This window comes from Macrobrachium rosenbergii, chromosome 49 (genome assembly GCF_040412425.1).
Source record: "Macrobrachium rosenbergii isolate ZJJX-2024 chromosome 49, ASM4041242v1, whole genome shotgun sequence".
NCBI lineage: Eukaryota > Metazoa > Arthropoda > Malacostraca > Decapoda > Palaemonidae > Macrobrachium > Macrobrachium rosenbergii.
Genome location: NC_089789.1, coordinates 13,082,250 through 13,105,510, shown reverse-complemented (window position 1 = coordinate 13,105,510; position 23,261 = coordinate 13,082,250). Strand labels below are relative to the sequence as shown.

Here is a 23,261-nt window from a genome sequence, read left to right as displayed (position 1 = left end):
AGGCAGTTATACGCATTTTTAGAGGGGGGGGTTCTCACCAACACGTATTCGCGGATTTCACAGGCGATTGTGGTCCCTCACCACTGCCAATACTGTGGGTCAACTGTACTTGTAATTTACTTTAATACAATTGGTGTAGTGATTTTCTAAGGTACTAAATCCACTGATATTAACTGCTTTTTCAAAATTTACCAAAAGTTTTTTCTAAAGTAATCTCATTTTCAATAAGTTAACCAGAAAAATACACCACTATATGGTTGTCAATACAACTTGCAGACATCACAAACTTTCATTTCTACATTTAGAAGGAAATAAAAAAAATATATACATATTCATGAATCAAATTTAATTTCATATCAATACAAAATACTGGCTGTGCAACATAATTATTTCACATAAGTTTTCTGAAACCTGTTAACATTAAAACAATAAACTATCGTAATCCTACAGAAGAAGTTGTCTTCACCCCTAAAATTGCTAAGGGCACTAGCGCACCCATGTATCCATACAGAATGAAGGAACGTAATACAATTACGGTCGAGCGAGCTAGTTCCCCACACTAGGGGCAATAAGCATTGTTCCGAAGCTACGACCACAACACTGTATCTCTGTTCCCCCTACAGCTCTTACGTAAGAGACAAGTGGGGAGGGATAATTAAACTCAAGAGGTCAATACTGAAAGACTCCAATTTACAGGGAAATTCTGAAGTCTTTTTTTAAGTACAAATGCCTGCCAAATATTGTTAATCATTTTCTAGCTGTTATAATATTCTATTTTTGAAAAATTATATTTTCATAATAGAATTAAGTTTCATATATACATACCAAGTAATCACATAGCTATACTTTCCACCCGTTTGGCAGTTAAAAATTTGAAGTTCGCGGTAGCGATTTGTTTATTTATAGTGTAGGTAACTACCCCGCCCTCTATCGGGGAACAATAGGTATATACAACGTTAACAGCGATCGTCACTACTTTTGTTCTTGATGTCCATCAGAGGGGTTGAGGGAGGGCTCCGATCTTGTAATTACTTGGTAAGTATATATGAAACTTAATTTTATTATGAAAATACCATTTTCATATATGTAACTTACCAGGTAATTACACAGTTGAACCCCACATCCATAGGAGGTGGGATAAATGGACATATTCTGTTCCAAAAACAATCAGATAAGAGGATGAATTTGCAACATAAAAATCTGTTAGCATTGATAAAATGCTTGCTGTAATCTTATCTGATAAGAGAGCCACAGTGGATGCTTACTGCCTTGGTCTGTGCTCATCTAGACCTGTAGCAACTTAGCGGAATGGCCGTGATAAGTCCCTACTTTTGAGAGGTGGTCTTAGAGTGAAGGAGACTTCTGAACACCCATAAAGCAAAACAGGAAAACTGCCCTGGCCCTGGGTGCAGTACCAAAAAACAACAGGCCAACAAAACATAGTTACCAACACCAACAATAATGAAAATTAAAACCATCATACCTAACTGGTGGGCACTCCCGGTATAAGTACCCCCAGGCTCCCCAAAAAAAACCTCGACACCCAATATTTCAAGGCAAAGGGGTTATGGATAGGAAAGGTTGCTTCCTATGCTTCCTACCCCAATACCGTGCCAGTCACCGATAACGGACCTAAGGTACTTCAATTTTTGTACATCGTTTCAATTTCTTTCAAGATAGTGTGAGGCAAAAACAGAATTGCATGTCCACTATGTCGACTGGAGGATAGTCGAGAGCAACATATTATGCCTAAAGGCATATGAAGTGGTGACAGCTCTAACATCGTGTGCTTTCACCTCACAGGAAGGTAGGACATCATCTATTTGAGAGTGCGCCTCGATGATCAGAATTCTAGGAAAAAATGACAGAACATTCTTAGACAACGGTTTTGAAAGGCTCCTGACGGAACACCAGAGGTTACTGACAGGGCCTCTGATTTTCTTTGTTCTGTCTAAATAATACCTCAGCACCCTCAATGGGCAAAGGACCCTTTCCTCCTCCTCTGGTCCTAGAATGCCCATAAGGTTTTTAACAGAGAACGAGCGTGGCCAGGGATTAGACAGGGGCTCGTTCTTAGCAAAGAAGCCAAGTACGAAGGTACATACAGCATCTCCCTTCGAGAACCGATGCGCTTGTCTATAGCCTGCAACTCGCTTACTTTTTTGGCAGTTGCCAAAGCAACAAGAAAAAGTCTTTTTACTCAAATTCTTGACTGAAATGGTACAGACAGGTTCGAAAGCAGGACCCATTAACAATTTAAGTACAACATCCAGGTTCCATGACACGGAGTTGTCCTTCACCTGTTCATAAGTCTTGAAAGACTTAATCAGATCCGTTAGGTCTTTAATGAAGGCCAAGTCTACACCTCTATGCTTGAAGCCTGACCCCAGCATAGCTCCATAGCCCTAACTGTCCATGGAGAGAGTCCTTTGGAAGTCCTGAGAAAGAGAAGAAAGTCCACTATTTGGCTTACGGTGGTTTTAGCAGCCGAGATGTTATTGCTGCTGCACAACCTGCAAAAGATAGCCGACTTGACCTGGCAGACTCGGCTGGTAGACTTACGTCTACATCTAGAAATAGCTTCTGCGGCTTGCTTTGAAAAGCCCTTCACTCTGACAAGTCTCCAGTTAGTCTGAAGCCTGTCAGAGCTAGAGCGGATAGTCCTTGATGGAACTTACAAAGATAAGCTGTTTGAGATGTGGACTTTGAGGCAGTAACCTTGGGAAGTCAACAAGAAGCTTGAGAAGGTCCAGGAAACATTCTTTGAGAGGCCAAAAGGGCGCTATCAGGGTCATCGATGCGTTTGTGACTATCGTAGATTTCTTTGGTCATTCGGGTCTTGCAACCCTCCCTACAATACCTAATACTTGATGAACTGGAATCAGACATCATAAGTAAACTGTACAAAAACCACTAGGCTAAGCTGAAAGGCTACCAAAATAATGGGTACTTCACCAAACCCTCGGGAATAGCGAAGAAAAACCCTCAAATCCAACCACGAAACCATTCAATGTCGACAGCAAAGTCAGCAAAAAAGCAGTGATGATCACTGCTAACGTTGTAACTATTGTTCCCGGATAGAGGGCAGGGTAGTTACCTACACTATAAATAAACAAGTCGCTACCGCAAACTTCAAAATTTTTAAACTGCCGCACGAGTGGAAAGTATAGCTATGTAATTACTTGGTAAGTTACATATATGAAAACTAATTTTTTGTTGCTAGCAATATTTCCTTAGAGAATAGAAACACCTTTCAATCACTCCTCAGCAAAATAAAAATTAACAAATTTTGCTAAACAACGTCTTTAAACCATTTTCAAGCAAAAGAAACAGAATGAAAATCTAGGAAAAGGATTATACCTTTGAAACACCTAAAGTAAATTCAACTGAAAGGAGGTCTACCATTCTAAAATGCAAAGTTTACAGTTCCAAACCAAAGAGGAGACAGATTTTAATTCTGAACTTAAGAGCCGATAATAACCTGAACAAAGTTTAACTTGTATGTTTAAAAGGAACCTCACAGCAACAATATAAGTACTGACAGATTTCTGTACACCCGCATAACAACTACTATGGTCATCAATGCTGAAAATGACTAACATAAAAAAATTTTTCCTTATATATTTCCTTTGATTGACATTTCAAAATATTTCCACACCTTACAGCCATAAAAACACTACAAACTGATACTACAGGTGAAATCTGATGATCAGATTTGAAAAGTACCCAATCCCTTTCCAAAATCCCTAAAAGGATGAGAACCGAAAATTTTTTAAAGTACTTACGTACGGTAATTCACACCAACAAAATAAGCAAGTTTGTACAAGAGAAAATCTGATGATGACTTAAATATTTGTAACTCTGAGAACTAAAGACTTTTTTTTATATACTTGGCTAATTCTGAGCAAAAATGTAACAATTTCATACAAGGGAAACTCAAGAACCAGTTTTTCTTATTTTCTTTAATGTAGGTGGCTATTTCACAGCAAAAATTCAACAAGTTTGTGCAACAGAAAATCTAATATCCCCTAAAATATGTGTAACTCTGAGAACCAAAGTTTTTTTTAATGTATTTGGCTAATTCTGAGCAAAATATACAATAAGTTTGACACGCGACAATCTGACAGTTGTACAAAAACCTTAATATCAACCTAGTAGGTACCAATGACTCCACAAAATCATCAAATTGTCAATTGCTAAGACAATGATACACCAACCTGAAAAACCTCACAATTCTCTTAGATTTTTATTCTATGTAACCAAAATGGGTGAACAACTTAAAAAAGACAATATCCGTTACTGATTCAAGAAGACAACAGTTAATACCTTGTAAAAGGAACACTAAATTTAATCTGGCAATAATAACATCACTGGTGGAATGTTGACAACCTGTTATACTTCACATTAAGAGAGAGAGAGAGAGAGAGAGATATCCTTTTCCTTTTCAGTTAACTACTGTCAACAACTTTAAATAGAGAGAGAGAGAGAGAGAGAGAGAGAGTGTGTTATGCTTGAAAAGAATCAATTTCTTGCCCTCAAATTTTTTCAGTCACATTTCCCACACTATACCTAGTATGAAGATTGACCTTAAACCGTCCTTACTCATCTCCTAAACGAAAGATTTTGGAGGTGTCCCTTTTTTTGAGAAGGCAGTCTAGTGGCTACTTGACACTGCGCAATGTCTTTTGATGGTAGTCTGAGCTATACACTGTGGGTATTATTTCTAGTGCATATAACGGGATAGTCAGACCTGTGCATGCAGATCATGTGCCGCCTGACATTGGTCTTCAGAGTCGAGCTGTAGAAGCAATGGGGGCACTTGTACGGCCTCTCCCCCGTGTGGGTCATGACATGACGTTTCATTTCGGATGAGGAACGGCACTTCTGTCCGCACAAATGGCACACTTTCATGCACACGGCCTCTCCCATGGCTGCCAGTGGACCTCCCAGCTTGCAGGGTGACCCTGGCTGTATTTGCACACATGACATTACAGGTGGTGTAACCTGACCCCCAGGAAATCTGCCTGAAGTGGAAATTTGCTGTGGGCCACCTTCACCCTGCAACAACAAGGAAGTCCATTGACACCATGATCTACTACTTTTTTCCTTCTTTTTTGACAAACTTTGGTTTGAAAACAAAGGTAGTTTAATCACTCTACAAAATATGATCATACGGACACAAATACACTTCATTTTCCTCCAATTTTCCAGTTTAACGTACCAAATTTCCTTAAAGAAAGATGTTTGTCATGAAACTCACTAGGTCAATTTCATGAGGCCTCTTCAGTGTTTATATTCTTAGTATCATTACAGTACAATAATGCTGACTATCTCCAAAGGCATTCATCTGATTCTTTTTGGGGGAGAAGTTCTAAAATATTAACTAAAAAGGAATTTCAAATAAATAAATATAAAAACCAGGGCCCAGGTTAAGAAATTTAAATTAAAAGAAATTTTCAAAACTACAGCCTAAATAAGATACAGTATTTACCTTAGAATATAGCCGCAGCTTGGGACCATGTAAGTTCATCTGAATTTCTTTTCAAAGTGAAACATGAAAGAAAAATTTCAAGTACAACCATATCTTTCCTGTTTCTAAGCACCTGGGTGTTAAGAACATGCAGGTAGTCTGTTGGGCCTTCTACATATCAATTTCGATCAATGTGCTTCACTGAAATGATTGGAGTTTGCTAACATCCCCACCAACTTGCACTGGTTTTTACAATTATGGAGCTAAATGTGACATGACTTCCCTACACTTCCTACTATCCACTGCACTTTCTATTAGAACTCCCAACAGTTTCGTCTGCATCTACACCATTCCCATAATTTTACTGAATTTCCTACGTTTTCATCCTGCTACTTACAAATACTTCTTTTCTAACCTGTTCCTCACCCTTATCATATGTCCTAACCATCCCAATCTTCGAAATCTCAAGTCTAAATTCCAACTACTAGACAACACACCTCTAAAACACTTCTACATTCGTAATATGATCTTGGTACTACATTCTGGCTGTAAACCTTGACATTTTATGGTTAAACCTTTTCAAAATCTAGTTTAAATTTCCATGGCAACACAAGAATTTCAGCAGCACTGAGCATCACGGGTCCCATGTAAGCTTGTTATGTCTTTAGTCCCTGCTGGTCTAGATATCTGATTTCATTTTTGCTGCAGCTGAGCTCTTTCTTATGCCCTCTTAATTCCAGTATGTCCCCAATTTAGATTTGATCTTACACATTTTGGGCTGTGTCAAACACTTTTTACTCCACGTTTACCTATTAATTCTGAACATCGCACGACACCATTGGTTTGCTGAACAGAATTCATCACCAAAACCCGTTCCTCACAGCTGTATGTATCCAGTTTAGATCTATCTTCTTACAAAGTTTGGTAACCAAAATTGTCTTAGTCACTGTTTATTTTACAATCCTGTGCATCTTATGACACCTCTATTCACCTGAATGGAGTTAACCCCAAAACCACTCCCCCATGCCTGCCAGCTGGCTATTTTCCTGAAAACTTTTTCCTATACAGCCTCCCCAGATCCCTCAAGTTCAGTTTTCCTTATGATAGGGCACCTTATTGCAAGAGCCTCCTTTTCTGCGCTCCTTGGTGGCTTTCTCCAATATCCTGAATAGGATCGAGCTCTTCCAAGCCATCTGCTACCGTCTTCCCTCTGAATCTTGTGTTAAGGAAGAGTAACATCCTTAGCTTAACAAGCTTTTCTTGTAGCCTAAATTGTTTCTGGTAATCTGTCAAATAACTTGACAAATTTCATATAAATATATAACTGCCTCTTCCAATTTGCCCGGTGCTTGTTCTGTAGTTATCTCACTTAAAATAATGCTCCTGTTACTGACCTCTCTGGTATACAGCTAAATTGACAACTACCAATTCAAACTGATGTTCTCAGCCATTCTTCCAACACCTTCTCCAGTATTTTACTTGTAAGCTCAAGCAATTTTATGCTTTCTAGTTTCCACAATGCACTACATTTTTTTCCCTTTCCCTCTTATTATTCTGCGACTCCCAGCCTCAGAGCCTACTTCTTCCTTTGTCAAGTTCTGATGAGTTCTGGTAAACTCATCACTGCTAGTGGAAGTAACGATCGTATATGCTTGTCAACAATACCATTTGTATGACTTGACCACAGCATCCACATGCTTGGGGGAGGAAATTTTCCTTTCTAGTCATCCTGATTTAGGGTAAGTTTCCTGTTCATACCTATCTTTCTCTATCATCTGATTATCCTCACCGCTGCATAAGTAAGTTACGATCTTAAATGATTGTCAATGACACCATTTGTATTTAATGTAACTTGACCATAGTATCCAACTGCTTTGGGGGGGAAAGGGCTTCCTTCCAAGTCATCATGGTAAAGAGAATGTTTACTTATCAGTCCTACCTCCCACTATCTTCAAATGATCCTGCTGTTGACCTTTTAACTGTCACCCAGGGTAACCAACATGCCAAACCCCAGTGGTCAGCTTAACACATGCTCGGTAAATATTTACATTCCCAGAAGAGAGCAATCATGTTTCAATACCACTAACATGTTTCATGGAATTCCTGGAATGGTATTTTATATGATACTGTACAACAATACATAAAGAAAACTAATACTAATCCTGGAGTTATCAGAACATGAACTTCAATACTGCAATTGCAAGTTTTTCTTTTTGTCTTTTGTATCTGCATTCTAATATTTACACATGCTGAGGGGCCTTGGGTAGCTCAAAACTATTGTGTTTGTCAAGATTAAAGGATGTCTTGCGCAGGAGTTTGTTATTTATAACTCCGTACATGTTGAGTGTAATTCATCCAATTCAATGTCCCAATTCCAACTACAGTATTCTTCTAGATAATGAAATCTAAACATCGATTATTTTACAATAAACAAACATTTCAATCAATCAAGAGTACCAAATGCCATAATACCTATTTTCTGGCAAGTCAGAACAGATTTAATAATAACTAAAATAAATCAATATAGTGAAAATTATAAACTTGAATATTCAGGATGCAAAGCAAAAACAGCACACTTTGTCATACGTTCAAAAGGGAGGTGAATAAAAGAAATTTTGCTGGGGGGAAATCAATGTACTTCTAATTCATTAACTTCACTTAATTGCAAACAAAACAAATTTTGCCCCGTTCACTGATGAAAGCTGTCTAAATAATTTAAACAAGGAAATATTTTATTTCTCTCATTTTATTTGACAGGAACTGGAATACAAAATATAGCCAAAAGGCTAAGCGATGGAACCTATGAGGTCAGTCAGCACTGAATTTACTGTTGAAACAATTTTCCCAATGTTATGATATAGTTTCACCACCTCTTCAATTTTTTATAATTATGTCATTCCTTTAAATGCTATGAGGGAAAAGAACAGGTTACTTTGTTTGGAACACTTTGATGATTACGAAATTAAGATAATTCTCGACTGAAGTTTCATAGGGAAAAATAAGAGCAAAATGGGAAGATTGACTGAAATGGATAACAAGGTAACCAGATATCAAAACAAAATTTGGAGTTTCTTATTCTTAATACTGCATTCTTGTCAAAATTTCAAGATCACATACATAATGCTTTGCTCTAAAATGCTTCTAAAACAGTTCCTGATACTCCATTTTTTGGGGGGGATATTACTGTAACTTCCATTAAACATTTTGGTTTACAACACAGAAGATTTATGTATATACTTCGTATTTCTAAATTTTTTTACTGTACAGGTATTTAAAATATGATTATGGCTTTTCCCTGCACTTTTTTTTCGTTCAGTATTATACTGTTTGGTGTGGGTTCTAAGCTGTGAGAGTAACCAATGAAAAATACTCATTTTTCAAAATAACTATTCGGACAATATATAAATGAAAAATAAAACACCAAATTTTAAAAGTAATTCGTATTTTTCCTAACATACAAACCTGAAGTTCTTTACATGGGAGCAGAGAGGGTTTTCTCTAAGCTCCTAAGTAAAGGACAAGGGTCTGTATTTGTGTAGGAACAAATTTTTTTTTTATTCAAAAAAAGGTCCAAGAATCTACAGCACTCTAAATTTCTACTAAAAATATTTTAGTCCTCAAAAAAAAAATACTTGCTTTTCTTTTACACTACATTTACTAACTCCAATTTTAATTTTTTTATTTTTAATTTAATAAACAGCAACACAACTTCCCTAATCCTACAATTTATATAGCCAATAATTTCCACATTTTTAATATTAGTATAAAATTACTACTATAATTATAAAAAATAACCAGAAAAGCCAAACACGACAATATCACATCCTCTCTTTCTCAGTTTCATTAAAATTACAAAATACTCAAGTACAGCGTATTTTTATTTACAAGGTATACTGTAAGTGAAGTAAAACACAGGATAAAATACCACAGAAGAATGGTCTGATCAAATATACACATATTAGTAACTGGTTATACTTCCTCTGTCTTGGAATTACTTTTTTTTTTTTTTTCAAATAAAAATGTTATACAGAAATATACAGATATACAAGGGAAAATTTCCCCCAAATCTTGAACAACATTTTCATCTGATACATCAAAAAACACCCAGGGGCAATTTTCAGGGCCATCCCTTGGTGACAATCTCCTTCACAATGACACTTCAGTGCAAAAATCACTAGTGCTCAAATCTGAGCGTGGAAGGCCTACTTCCGTCATTCAGTACCAGACTTGATTTAAATGTTCTTTCATATTTTCAAATCCCACATGTATTGTATAATCCCCAGAGTGCACAATTTTCCAAATAACTTATTTTGAGGGGTCAAATTTTCCTTTTAAGTTAAAGGAGAACAATACTTGCCAAGCTTCAAAGATGCTTGCGAACTGACCCGGATCGCAAATCGTCGTGAAGCTTGCGTACGAACAAGTAAAAAAATTAATCAGGTTAGTTGAATGTACCATAAAAAATCTCTCCCTCCCTGAAGACGTGAAAACAATACTGACAAACTCTCAAGTTCGTACTGCATATTTTTCTCCCATCACGAATTGATATTTGCTGTATTGCTACGTTTTTCACAAAACTTTCTGGTTATAAATCAATGCATATGAAGAAATCATGAGCTAGTAAGTGTCCAAGGCATATCATAGTAATTGAAGAGATCTAGCAAGGAGTATGAGGATACTGGAGGCCTATGAATTGTCGTTATTCTAACGGTACAAGCAATGAAAAAAAAAAACAATCGCTGCATCCTATAACATGCCTTGGAAATGGGTTAAAAAGACAAACATCGTAAACATTGTCTCCTCCCCGTGCATTTCAGGAGCTGCAATGCTGTAATCTTCGTGCTAATTCACACCTGTTGTACAAAACATTAAAACAGGATTTGGTTGTGAATACCCAATACAAACATTAATTTCAAGTTTACTAATCTAAACAACAAGAGACCCAGCTTCTGAAATGTACGGACTGGCAAAAAGCAGGCACATGGGTGCAAATGACTGCAAAACTTGCAAATTTTATCTCAGTTCTGAAAGCATATCAGTACAGATTAAGTGACAGTCATTTACAGTCATTTACATGGATACAGGCTAATCATGATAGTAATAAAATTGTATCATAGAATCAAGAATTAACTGATCTCAGAATGTAATACAGTAATACTTATTTGGATGGATGAGTTGTTGTCTTGGTAAAATTAGTATCTGAAAACTGACTGTATTAACTGGTAAGACTACTGTATACGATAATTATTAAAAACGTTCACCTGCCCTGATGAAAACTATATATATACTGTACATACTTATATATAGTATAGGTACACTGCTACAATGGAAAATCAATATACCTACAGTGTAAGACTAAAAAGACCAACAAACTACAATAAACAGCTAAAACAACTTCTAATTTAACCTATCTAGATGCACTACAAACCACCAACTTCGGCTGTTTTAATGAGATTTAAAATCAATAACACTGGTGGTGTTAAACCTTTCAACCTCATACATTAACAAAGAACAATTTCATTACTCATAAAAACAAATGACCGGCTTGTAATTCGATATCGTAAGATTTATTGATATACACTTAATAGATGTAATCAGAAAAATATATGACATCCGATTCAAACAAAACTAAAAGAACTACTCTCACTTTTGACCTCATTAACGTCATGAAACGGCAATGTAATTCCAACCTCTGCTTTGTACTGTGAACAGCTTCTACATTTGGTACAGGCAGTTAGACAAAATGAAACCCAAAAACATGTACTGTATGCAATGACTTGGCAGGATCAGACATTAGACAACCAACCAGTCTTACAGAATTGTCACAATCTCCCATATTTAGGAAAGCCTGGAAACCTCTGTAACAAACCCATTCAACAGGTGGCAGGAAAATTACTCATGGTAAAGCAATGGTTTGTAGCTAAGAAACGTGAAACGAGTAATCATTTGTACTCGTAAACAGTTCAAATTTTTGCCTCAATGTAAATCATGAGGTTATTGAAAAAGATAGCAACTAAAATGTCTAACCTTTGCCAGAAGAAAAGAATGGAATACAAAATTTAGGCCAAAGACCCAGTGCTGGGCCCTGTGATGATGTCATTCAGCACTGAGAAGGAAATTTAGAGTACAAAGGTTTTAAAGGTGTAACACGAGGAAAACCTTGCAGTTGCATTATGAAACAACTGTTAAGTGAAGGTGGAAAGTAAGATGGAAGAAAGTGAATATGAAAAGAGGCACAGAAAAATTAATAAAAGGGGTTGCAGCTAGGAGCTGAAGGGAAGCTGCAAAGAACTTCAAGTAATGCCTAAAATGCTTTGCATGAGGTACACTGACAGCACTACCCCTATATGGGGCAGGAAATTAAAGGTGGATGAGTCTACAGCAAACAAGGAAAGGAGAGCCAAGATAGAATGTACTCCATTCCAATGGTAACCATGGTATTTACATTCTCTGCCTAATCAATCATTTAACATTCTGGACAAATAGATGATACAGCCGTAATTAAACAGTTTTTGAAACAACACTAGTCTTAATAAAGATGTCAATTAAATGATGGTAGGTATATTCAGCAAACAATCTGTGCTCAAGTAGATTTTGTGGGCACTACACATAACATCTGAGCAATGAAGGTTCAATGAAAGCTAAAAGGCACATTGAGATTAATCACTTTTGTATAAATACTGTAACACTTTTGGATTCGTTCTGAAATACTTTGTGTTTATTCATTTAAAGAGACCAATATGTCATGTCTCAGAACACTCATAGTGCTTGCTCAAAGAACTTGTTCTTAGATGAGTATTACAAACTGGTGCAAGGTAAAGCTGGATAGTAGTTGGAGAGCTTTGGGAAGACACCATGTAAGACAAATGAAAACCAATGGATAAAAAAGCAACACTACTGTGGGCAAAGGGTCACTGTAAAATTTTAGTCCAGTCTACAATGTACTGCAATAGGTACACTTGGCAGCATCCTCCTTTGGGGACCAATATGGAATGAACTCATAAACAGAAAAAGAATTATAGCAACCAACAAAAATTAGCATAGAGGCAGTCCCCGGTTATCGGCAGGGGTTCCGTTCCAACAACATGACAATGAGCGAAAATTGCCAATAACCCAAATTCGACAATTTTCAGGGCTTACCGGCACCGATAACCTGGTATCAGCACCGATAACCAAGTATCGGTGCCTCTGTTAGGTATGTAATGGCACCAATACCCAATTATCGGTGCCGATAAGCGGAAACCATTACTAGACAAGCCCTGTAAAACCAGACTGCCGATAACTGAGCCAGCCGATAACCAGGGACTGCCTGTACTTAAGAATGGTCTAAGCAAGTAGTCTTTTGTGATGATAGACACAAAATTCATGGCCTATATTGTGGTTAAGTAATAATGAAGGTTCTGACATAGTGAAATAGAACAGAATACTGTATACAACTTAGGTCGAAGGCCAAGCGCCTGACCTAGTGGAATACAGTATCCTCTTTAAAAATTCTAAACAAATAAATGAAGTCAACAATCAAAGATAGAACAGTAGCCAAAAAAAAAACTTTACAACACCAAACAGCTGGAAACCGAAGGAATGACTTCTCATGACAAATCTCTCATACAGCAAATGCCAGGCAGATTCATGTCTATAAAAAGCCTGAAATTTAAGTCACATTTAGGAGGGCTAGTGTCAAAGCCTCGGGAGAAGATTACTGCTCTGATTCATTAAAAAATCACCACGTCTACAAATGATATCAGTTTGTGCCTCCTCGAACATCAAACCAACTCCACTGAAGAATCGCATCTTGGTGACCAGCTCTGCAATTATGTAGCAAAATAGAAGGCCATCAAATTCATAGCCATTCTTCAGGTAAAGAAGAGCTGGTCTTGCAGGCTTCAAGTTCCTAGAATATGAATTAGTAGAACAGACACACGCAGGAAATATGTGGTCTGTCTGACTGTTTCACTGAGCCTGACACAGATCACCTCAAAATGAAATCTATATAAAGTATGAAAAAAGAAAATGAAGCTGGGGAATAAACCATTCCTGACAACTGCAAAGGCTCCCTTTCATCAAGATGGGACAATGCATAAGCATAAGATGTGCAAAAATAAAAGTTCTGATACTGCAGCAAGGAGATGGAAGAAGGGGAATTACATCCGCCAATTACAGTGCATCTAAGTAACCAAAAACTTCACAATAGCCTTGAAATCAGTCAAAAGACTAAGGCTTCAAAAAATTCACAAGCAGATTACATTGGACAGAGGAAGGTGGAGAAAGGCTGATATGAAACAGTGACCCCATATAGAAATGGGTAAAGCTGAAGACCAAGATGATGATGATGATAATTACAAATAAAGGGGCAGTGATAAAAAGGTGCACTTACAGCCTGCAGAGAGTGTGCATGTGTGAACAAAGTCTGGGAGGCCAAACATAGTCTGGTAAAATGAGGGGTTAGGGGGACTAATCCCAACTTGCATTCCAGCTTCCTCTGGCTGTTAGAGCAACGGTAATTGCACAGGGAACTCATTTTTGGTGGGTTTCTTAATTAGCAAGAGGGCACAAGATACAATTACCTCAAATTGAGAAACAAGCAAGACTTGTCACATTACAAATGCTTTCTCCCACCAAAAACTCACAATGACACAGATAATTAGATTTCAAAATGCTAAATAAATATGACATGCCTGTACCAGGTGATCAAGCTTCAACAGGACAATAGTTTGTATTTTTGAAGTCTCCAATTTCCAAAAACACCCAACCCCTCAATAGAATTACACTATGAAGTTCCCAACCATTTAAATACGATGATTAGGAAAATACAAAGCAGTCAAGCTATTTGCTTTTAAAAGAGGCAATATGATTTTAAAACCACCAGTACAAATGCTACTGAAGATATCCAACATTTCCCAAAATGTTAAGAGGGCCATCTACATTAGAAATATACATGACAACTACAAAAAATCCATACAATAAAACTCAGGTGTGTGAGCACTTGATTAAAATTTTCACAAAAAAGTTATTTCAAAATGACTGATTCCCTATTGGTAAAAAATATTATTTCAAAATTACTAATTCCTATTGGTAAAAATGTTATTTCAAAATTATTAATTCCCTATGGGTAAAAAATCTTTATTTCACAATGACTAATTCCCATTTGGTAAAAATGTTATTTCAAAATGACTAATTCCCTATTGGTAAAAATATTATTTCAAAATTACTAATTCCATATTGGTAAAAAAATTTATTTCAAAATGACTAATTTCCTATAGGTAAAAGTATTTCAAAATGACTAATTCCCTATTGGTAAAAATATTTCAAAATGACTAATTCCCTATTGGTAAAAATGTTATTTCAAAATGAGTAATTCCCTATTAGTAAAAATATTACTACAAAATAACTAATTCCCTACTGGTAAATAAGTTATTTCAAAATGACTAATTCCCAATTGGTAAAAATGTTATTTCGAAATGACTAATTCCCTACTGGTAAAAATATTACTTCAAAATGACTTATTCCCTACTGGTAAAAATATTACTTCAAAATGACTAATTCCCGATTGGTAACAATATTACTTCAAAATGACTAATTCCCTATTGGTAAAAATATTACTTCAAAAAGACTAATTCCCTATTGGTAAAAATATTACTTCAAAATGACTAATTCCCTATTGGTAAAAATATTACTTCAAAATGACTAATTCCCTGTTGGTAAAAATATTACTTCAAAATGACATTCCCTATTGGTAAAAAACGTTATTTCAAAATGACTTATTATTTGTTATCCTAAAAGGTACTCTCAATGTGTAGACTTAATTAATAGCTAATTCCAATTAGTCATTAAATATATTAAAACAGGCCAGCTACTGATACCTTGGGACAAAAGGTGAGGATTTAACAACTCATTCAGTTCTGTTAAACAATGAAGAAATGTAAAGGTACTTGAAGTTAATGTGTTCAACTGAAAATACATACAATGGGTTCTGAGATCAGCTAACTTAAAAAGTCATAAAATATATTAATCCTTACAGCTCTTGAATGTATTCATAAAACAAGAATTACTGCGATAAATGTTGCCACTGTCTTACCTCTAGAGCAGCTATTTTCTAAAAAAAGATTATACCATGCTTGGATTAATCATTATATTTTTGCCTTTTAAAATACTGTTACTTTATGAGAAGAGGAATATCAGACTTCAATAAGATTTACCAAACAAAAGGGAAAAAACTACATCCACCTTATTTATAGTTCTACAATGAAACTTGAAAACCACATTTAACTCAGTTCTTTGATGACTCCAAACTACTACATCCACTTGATTCTACAATACTATGAAACCTGACAACTACAACCACACTACTTTCATTCAGTTCTAAAATGACACCAAGCAACTAGATCCACTTGATTCAGTCTACGATGAAACCTGACAACCACATACATCCCTTTCAATCAGTTCTACAATGACACCAAGCACCTGCATCCACTTGATTCATTCTACACTGAAACATGACAACCACAACTACACCCCTCTCATTCAGTTCTATAATGACAAAGCAACTGAATCCACTTGATTAAGTCTACAACAAAACCTGAAACCACAAATACACACCTCTCATTCAGTCCTACAATGACACCAAGCACCTGCATCCACTTGATTCAGTCTACAATGAAAACTGACAACCACAACTACACCCCTCTCATTCAGTCTTAAATGACACAAAGCAACTGCATCCACTTGATTCACTCTACAATGAAACCTGACAACAACTACACCCCTCTCATTAAGTACTACAATGACACAAAGCAATTGCATCCACTTGATTCAGTCTGCAATGAAACCTGACAACCACATCTACATCCCTCTCAACCAGTTCTACAATGACACCAATCAACTGCATCCACTTTGATTCAGTCTACAATGATGCCAAAAACCACATTTCTCTCATTCATTTCTACAATGACCCAAAGCAACTACACCCACTTCATTCTACAATGAACCATGGTATTCAGACCCCCTTCATTCACCTCTACAACGAGACATGTTAACTATAACCATCTGATTCAGAAATAACTACACCCACTTGATTCTGTCTACAATGAAATCTGTCAATCAGATCCACATCCTTCTTAATCAGTTCTACAATGAATAACCACTTTATTCACTTCTACAATAAGACATGTAACCACAATCATCTGATTCACAAGTAACTTCATCCACTTGATTCCGTCTACAATGAAACACGACAGTCACAACCACACACAGCTTTCATTCCGTTCTACAATGAACCTTGGCACCCACACTTAATTTCATTCATTTCTACAATGAGAAATGGTAACCACGTTCATCTGATTCAGTTCTGCTAACCACTTCCACTGAATTTCATTCTGCAATCAAAAGACTGCATGCCTTCTTTTCCAAGTCTTTTTGTCTGCTCTTATTCAGCAATATCCTGAGCCTACCTACTGGTATTTGTCCTTCTACTTCTGTATCTACCATATTTCTTCTTATTAAACTCCACCTTTCCTCTTTCCTCTTTATCGCATGATTTGAAACCAATTCCACTATTTGCTCTGTCTCTTTTCTGTATTTTGACAGGACACTATCTCCCTGTGGTTGTCGTGAAACTGGAACTTCAAAAGTTCTCTCAGTATTTTACCAATTTATACATATTTTTGTCAATATATTCATTTGGTAATTTAATTTTTCTTTTCTAATAACTTCTCTCTTCTCTCAGTGTTTCCTATTACCTTCTGTTACTTTTTTCAAGTGAATACTGTACCATATTCTTTGAAAGCCTGAATATCAAGTCAGTGGCCCATGCGGGTTGTTCCATAAGAATAAGATTCATCTTCTGATTATTATAAGAAAATAATAATAATAATAATAATAATAATAATAATTTTAATTCTCATATGCAAAGCCGTTCCTGATCTTTTCTTACCAGTCTATACCATGTTATGAGTTTGAAGAGGTCTTTCTCCTCCAAGGATTACTGTATCTTTTCTTGTATTTAGCATTCTTACACATTTTGGACATTGAAAACATGTTAATCCTTTTTGCAATAGAAAATATCTCGTCCCATTTGGTAAATACGTAGCACTGAATTCAGACCTACAATATATCTTTCCCCCAAAACCTTCTTCCAAACTGTATTGTTTCCTTCAGTTCCTTCCCAGTCGCTGGAAGCTTGATTTTACTTCCAAAGAATTTTAATCTTCTCCACCCAATCTCACTTTGCCCAATACAGGCAGTCCCAGGTTTACGACGGGGGTTCTGTTTTTACGCCGCGTCGTAAACCGAAAATCGTCAAAAATCCTAAGAAAACCTTACTTTTAATGCTTTGGGTGTATTGAAAACGATGTAAACTGCATTTTTATTGAGTTTTTCATAAAAAAAACCCACCAAATTTTTATTATTCTGCCGTTTTGGAGCCAGATTTCTTCCGTCGGATCAGCGTACGACACGTCGTAACCCTGGAACATGCGTCATAATCCGGGAAATAATTTCTGATGAATATATTTGAAAAGCGTCGTAACCTCGGAACGTCGTAAGCCGGGAACTGCCTGTACTGAAGTAATTCTAAAACCACCCTCTGATTCTCTTAAGACACGGTCAACGACAACAAAAGCTCCAATGGTCTTTCCTTTCTGCACGAGCACATTATGAAATTTGTTATTTGTAACAGTTATGGAACAATGCCTTGGCATATCTCGTCAGGGGATATTAATAGACAACTCCATGAGCCACTTTTGAAAAAAAAAAAATTCCTTCACTACATGTACGTTAACAAGGATTCATTATTAAGTTTCATTTGTTGATGGCCTCTCTTACTTCAACCTCAATACATCACTGTAACTGGGTACATATCCCACAAAACAACAGCTGTTGATGACAGTCATTAAAATTCATAAAAATCTCATAATAGTGTGAATCACTAAAATGGTGAAGAAATCCAAAGTGGTGTAAATGTAAATATCCTAAAAATATATATACAGCATATACGGTACATGCAAAACGAGAGCTTTTGAGAGCCTGATCAATTCTCCTTCTCAATATCAGAGTGAGAAGGAGAATCGAGCAGTCTCTCGAAAGCTCTCATTTTATATATATATACATATATATTTCCTTGTACATATATTTCTCTCGAAAGCTCTCATTTTGTATATATATATAAATATATTTCCTTGTACATATATTTCTAAGTCATATTTACATTTACACCACTGTGGATTTCTTCACCCGTCTTTAAAATTATACAGTATACCTTTTATAGTTCTAAAGAGAAAAGGACCATAGACATCATGAAGCAAAGACACTGGTTACTATGCCATAAAATGCAATACAACCTACATTAAATAGGGGCATATAAAACATGTTTCGTGAAACCCTCACTGAGTGAATCCAATTTTACTATGGATTTAGCTGTAAATCATCCAACTTGCTGAAGGATTTCAATTCCAAAGCAATTTTAGTGAAGGTCCTCTTAAAGGGGGGAGCTTTTATAAATATTTACTCTGTTCGCCCTTGAACATTTAGGGATAGTAATATCAGCCTGATCAAGACAGGGAAATTGCTTTGTCCCACGCTGGGAGCAGCTCAGTTCAAACTAACGTCCGTTGAAAAAAAAAAAAAGATAAGTAGCATTTAGCCATTTTTCCCCTATAGGAAAATTCCCATATCAGCCTTAAAAATAGGTGGTCCTAAGGTCCCTTTTTCCTTTCTACCTGTCTTTGGGCGAATGTTTTTAACAAGAACTGCGGACGCCTGGGGTGACTGTTTTGACCCAGCACTGGTCAGACAAAAGAGAGAGAAACTAGCCGCCGTCTCGAGCAGACGTCTGGAAGGTGGCCCTGTCCCCCGCCTTTGTCTATTATTTTATTAGTGAATGGTGGAGCAAGAAACACTACACAACTTCATCACGTCCGTTGTAATGCGCGCCAACGCTTCGTCCTTAAGGTAGAGTCTGTGTGCTGTTCGAAACTTCATCCATTCTTTTAACATCTTTTTCTGTATTTCAAAATTTTCTTTGTTTCATTCTCCGCCACCATTGAAGGTAATCGCTGTACGTAAGTCTAGATTAAGCCAAATTATTATATTGTTAGCTTCATCCCCTTTACTCCAGTAAAAATACTAGGATATAGGCTAAGCAAATCATTTTAAGTCTCGATGCTTTGTGTATGTCTCGGTTTCTGGTTGGAAGAACGTTGCGTCATCTTAACGAGTAGAGATTCTTTGCTCGTCCCCGCAGTTGGAGGACAGTTTTTTTTATAAAGTCTTTATTCCTTGCATATTCTTTGTTAAGGTTAATAACCCTTATCTGGCGACCTTTGGCTAATTAACGACTGTCTTTGAAGTTAACTTTTGGCTTCAAGTGGCAGGTTACGTGCATTCGTTTTGCAGGGCCGTGAAAATTACGTAAATTGAATAATACATGATCAGCCAAGACCCTGCACGTAACATTGTCTACACAAGTGTTTATCCTCCATAATAAATAGCATAAATAGACATGATGAGGGAATGCCACAGCAAGTTTTGTTGGGAAAATACGACCTGTTTACGGACCAATATCATCATATATATGTTTACAGCAGACCTAAGTGCCTCACATTCATATCACATTATGGTTCAAAGATGTCCTATCATGGTATTGTGATGCTGAGGGGAACTTCTTTGTATATGTCATCTTTCAAACTGATGGATCCTTTCTTTTCTTGTGTATAGCATCTTTTATATAGATATAATTGGTTTTATTTTGCTATCTACTATTTCTACAAAACAGGAATGGTTACTCTTCAATATCTTTTTTTATAGAGGGTGGAATCTGGTCTCTCTGCTTCAAGTATTTTGATACTGATGGATTTATACTTATCCATTTAAACTAACCAGAAGAAAAAAAAAAAGCATTTGTGAGGGATGTCTGAAGACATCATAGATTAATGCCCAGTGCTGGAGAATACATTTATCATAATTGTGAAAACACAAAAATATTTGTAAATATATTTTTCAAAACTGTGGGAACACCATTAAAGAATATTGTAGTCAAAGCATACACTTTCAAAAATTGTGGACACAAGCTTGTAAACTACAGTGCAACATTATCTGTTCACTTTGTGGAGTTAAACATGGAATGAGTATTCCCCACATTCCTCTGTCCTGTAAAATTCTATCCATCAGATCTAAGCCATAATCATATTATTTTCTGTCATTTCCTGGACTTCCCAGCAAGGTCTGCACTGTTACTTCCTTATTTAAATCTTTTCTAACTGTTCTTAAACCCTAGTTAAAATCATCACCCAAATCTTTGGCTTCAGTTCACTTTCCTGCTACTGGATTCAGTAACACTGTCAGTTCCTCACTCGTAATACGAGCTCCTCAGCACATAATGACCATGAATCTTAGAATTTAGTTATACTTTTACAAAATCTCCATTTTCTTTGTCAATGGCCATGTCTCCTTGGCACTTTGTGTCACTCCACTTCACTTCCACTCCCAGGTAGGCTTTCAGCCTGTCAGTGAGGTCAGTTGTCTTCCCCAATCTCTTCCGTCTTCAAATATTCCATCTCTTCTGAGCTCTTCGATTGTTGGCATGTTGTGCTTTGTCAGGATTTCCTCCACTCATCCTTCCAGCACTTACGAGGTCTCATTAGATGACCCAGCCATCTCAGCTGTCCCTCCTCAATCTTGTTCATCACAGGTGCCACCCTACTGTTCTCCTAACATTCTCATTCCTCATTCTATCTCTCCTTGTTTTGTTTATTATTGTTCTCAGGCTTTTCATCTCTGAGGCTTGGACCCTACTTCTGTCTTTACTTGTCAATGTCCAGCTCTCCAATACGTATGTCATTATCGGTGTTAACAATCCCTCACATATAGCTTTCTTTACTTCTCTCAGTACACATGCATCTCTCATCATTGGATAAAGAGCTCCAGGGCATTTGTTGTATTTCTTTATTCTTTACTCTTTCAGAGAAAACTCCTACCAGACGCATTCCCTAGGGTGGTGGATGGGGGACCCCTATGAAATAAACTTTCCTAGGGCTGCTCCAAATGTATCAAATAAGGGGCCGTGGACCAAACAACTGAGTCACTGACAGCATATTCAGTGATAGGTTAGGACATGCCTAGCAAGCCGCTAACTGAAGTTTTATCGCTCGAGAAACTCAGCACTTTGTGTATCTATCAAAAACCTTCACTCTCTCTACTAAAGGGATACCTGTATTTTCATTTACAAGTAGCCTAACTTCTTATGTCTTCCAGGCTACATCTATTTTTTTTAACTGTCCTTTCAAGCCCCGATCTCTATTCAAGGGATGCTTTTTTTTACAAAAAGCGTAACTTTCCACATCATTCAGGGGTAAGTCTCCACTTGCCCCTTTTTCTCATTAGTTGTATTTTAAACAGAGATCTTTCTCATTCTCATTTAATCCCTGACCCCCTTTTCCTGCTGAGAGCAACCAGATTTGCTGAAAAGCAGCACCAGTATGCAGTAAATGTGCCTTGCTCTAGAACTTCTCAGTTCCAGAGGTTCTTTATTCCTCACACGGTTGGACTGTGGAGAAGTCTCCCCGATGATGCCATGCAATTGGAACTTCAAAAGTTCAAGCGATGCAATGCATTACTACCCTCTTATTCTCCTTGCATTCTAATACATTTTCATCTATTTATTAATTTATTTTATTTTTACTTTTTTAAAAAGCGAGAGCTCTTCTTTCTGGATTTCCCTTGACCTCCTCTTACTTCTTCCTAATGAACACCATATTCTTTGGAAGCTTGAATTTCAAGCCAATGGCCCATTTGGTGGGCTTGTTCAATATGAATAAGGTTCATCTTTTGAATGATGATAATAGTTTTTATATTTCAAGTTCACCTTCTGAATGATAATAATAAGAGTTCTTATATTTCAGTCATCAATAACCAGAGACTCCACGAATACTTCGTAAGCCGAGATCCTTCTTCCACATGGGCACTTTCCCCAACGGTAGTTTCTCCTTTGATTCCTTACCAGTCACTGGAAGCTTTGTTTTGCTTACGATGACTTGCCATTCTCTCAAATCCGTTGAATTCTTCTGCCTTGTAAACATCTCCACACTCTTCCCCCCTCAGGTTCTGCTACTGGCGCAAGTCATGTGCACATGGCAGCTCCCTACAGCTAGTCATTACTGACACCAAAATTCTTTAGATACACTTACAACTTTTGTATCTCTCTGAAGGCTGATTTCCCTTTGAAACCCTCTTGAAAAGAATACTATAGAATATAGAATTTAGGCCAAAGGCCAGGCGCTGGGACCTATGAGGTCATTCAGCGCTGAAAGGGAAATTGACAGGAAGAGGGTTTGCAAGGCGTACCAGGAGTAAAAACTCGCAGCTGCACTATGAAACAATTGTTAGGAGAGGGTGGAAATTCAGATGGATATAAGAGAATATGAACAGTGGAACAGTAAAAGGAATGCAAGAGGTTGCAGCTAGGGGCCAAAGGAACACTGCAAAGACCCTTAAGTAATGCCTACAGCGCACCTAAAGCAGTAACCCCCTACAGTGAAGACACTCTTGGGTTTAAAGTCCATGGACTCTGTCCATAAGGGATTTCAGCTGATGATTTAAAAGAAAGAAAGAAACTACTTTGGATCCTATATTATGGCAAGAGAAACAACACACACCTTTTTAGTTTCCAGCATGCTTCAAAAAGCTCATCTTATTATCTGTCTCAATACTCATATATGTCATTTTAAGATCACAAACATAAGGTATAATCTAATCATCTTTGTGAGGTACTTTTCTGGTAAAGCAGCTGACTAAACAACTC

General features: G+C 36.8%; 1 protein-coding gene across 30 annotated transcripts in view; it reads right to left on the bottom strand.

Moving 5' to 3' along the window:
- Positions 1-23,261, bottom strand: part of LOC136832100 (longitudinals lacking protein, isoforms H/M/V-like) — a 141,257-nt gene that overhangs the window by 109,249 nt on the left and 8,747 nt on the right. Inside the window, exon 5 of one of the 30 annotated variants that reach the window (XM_067092769.1) lies at positions 328-5,058. The exons of the other annotated variants lie outside the window; for them this stretch is intronic. Within the exon in view, the coding sequence (XP_066948870.1) occupies positions 4,702-5,058 (357 nt within the window). The 3' untranslated portion in view covers positions 328-4,701. Of the gene's footprint in view, positions 1-327; positions 5,059-23,261 lie in introns of those variants that run through there. 30 annotated transcript variants of the gene reach the window in all.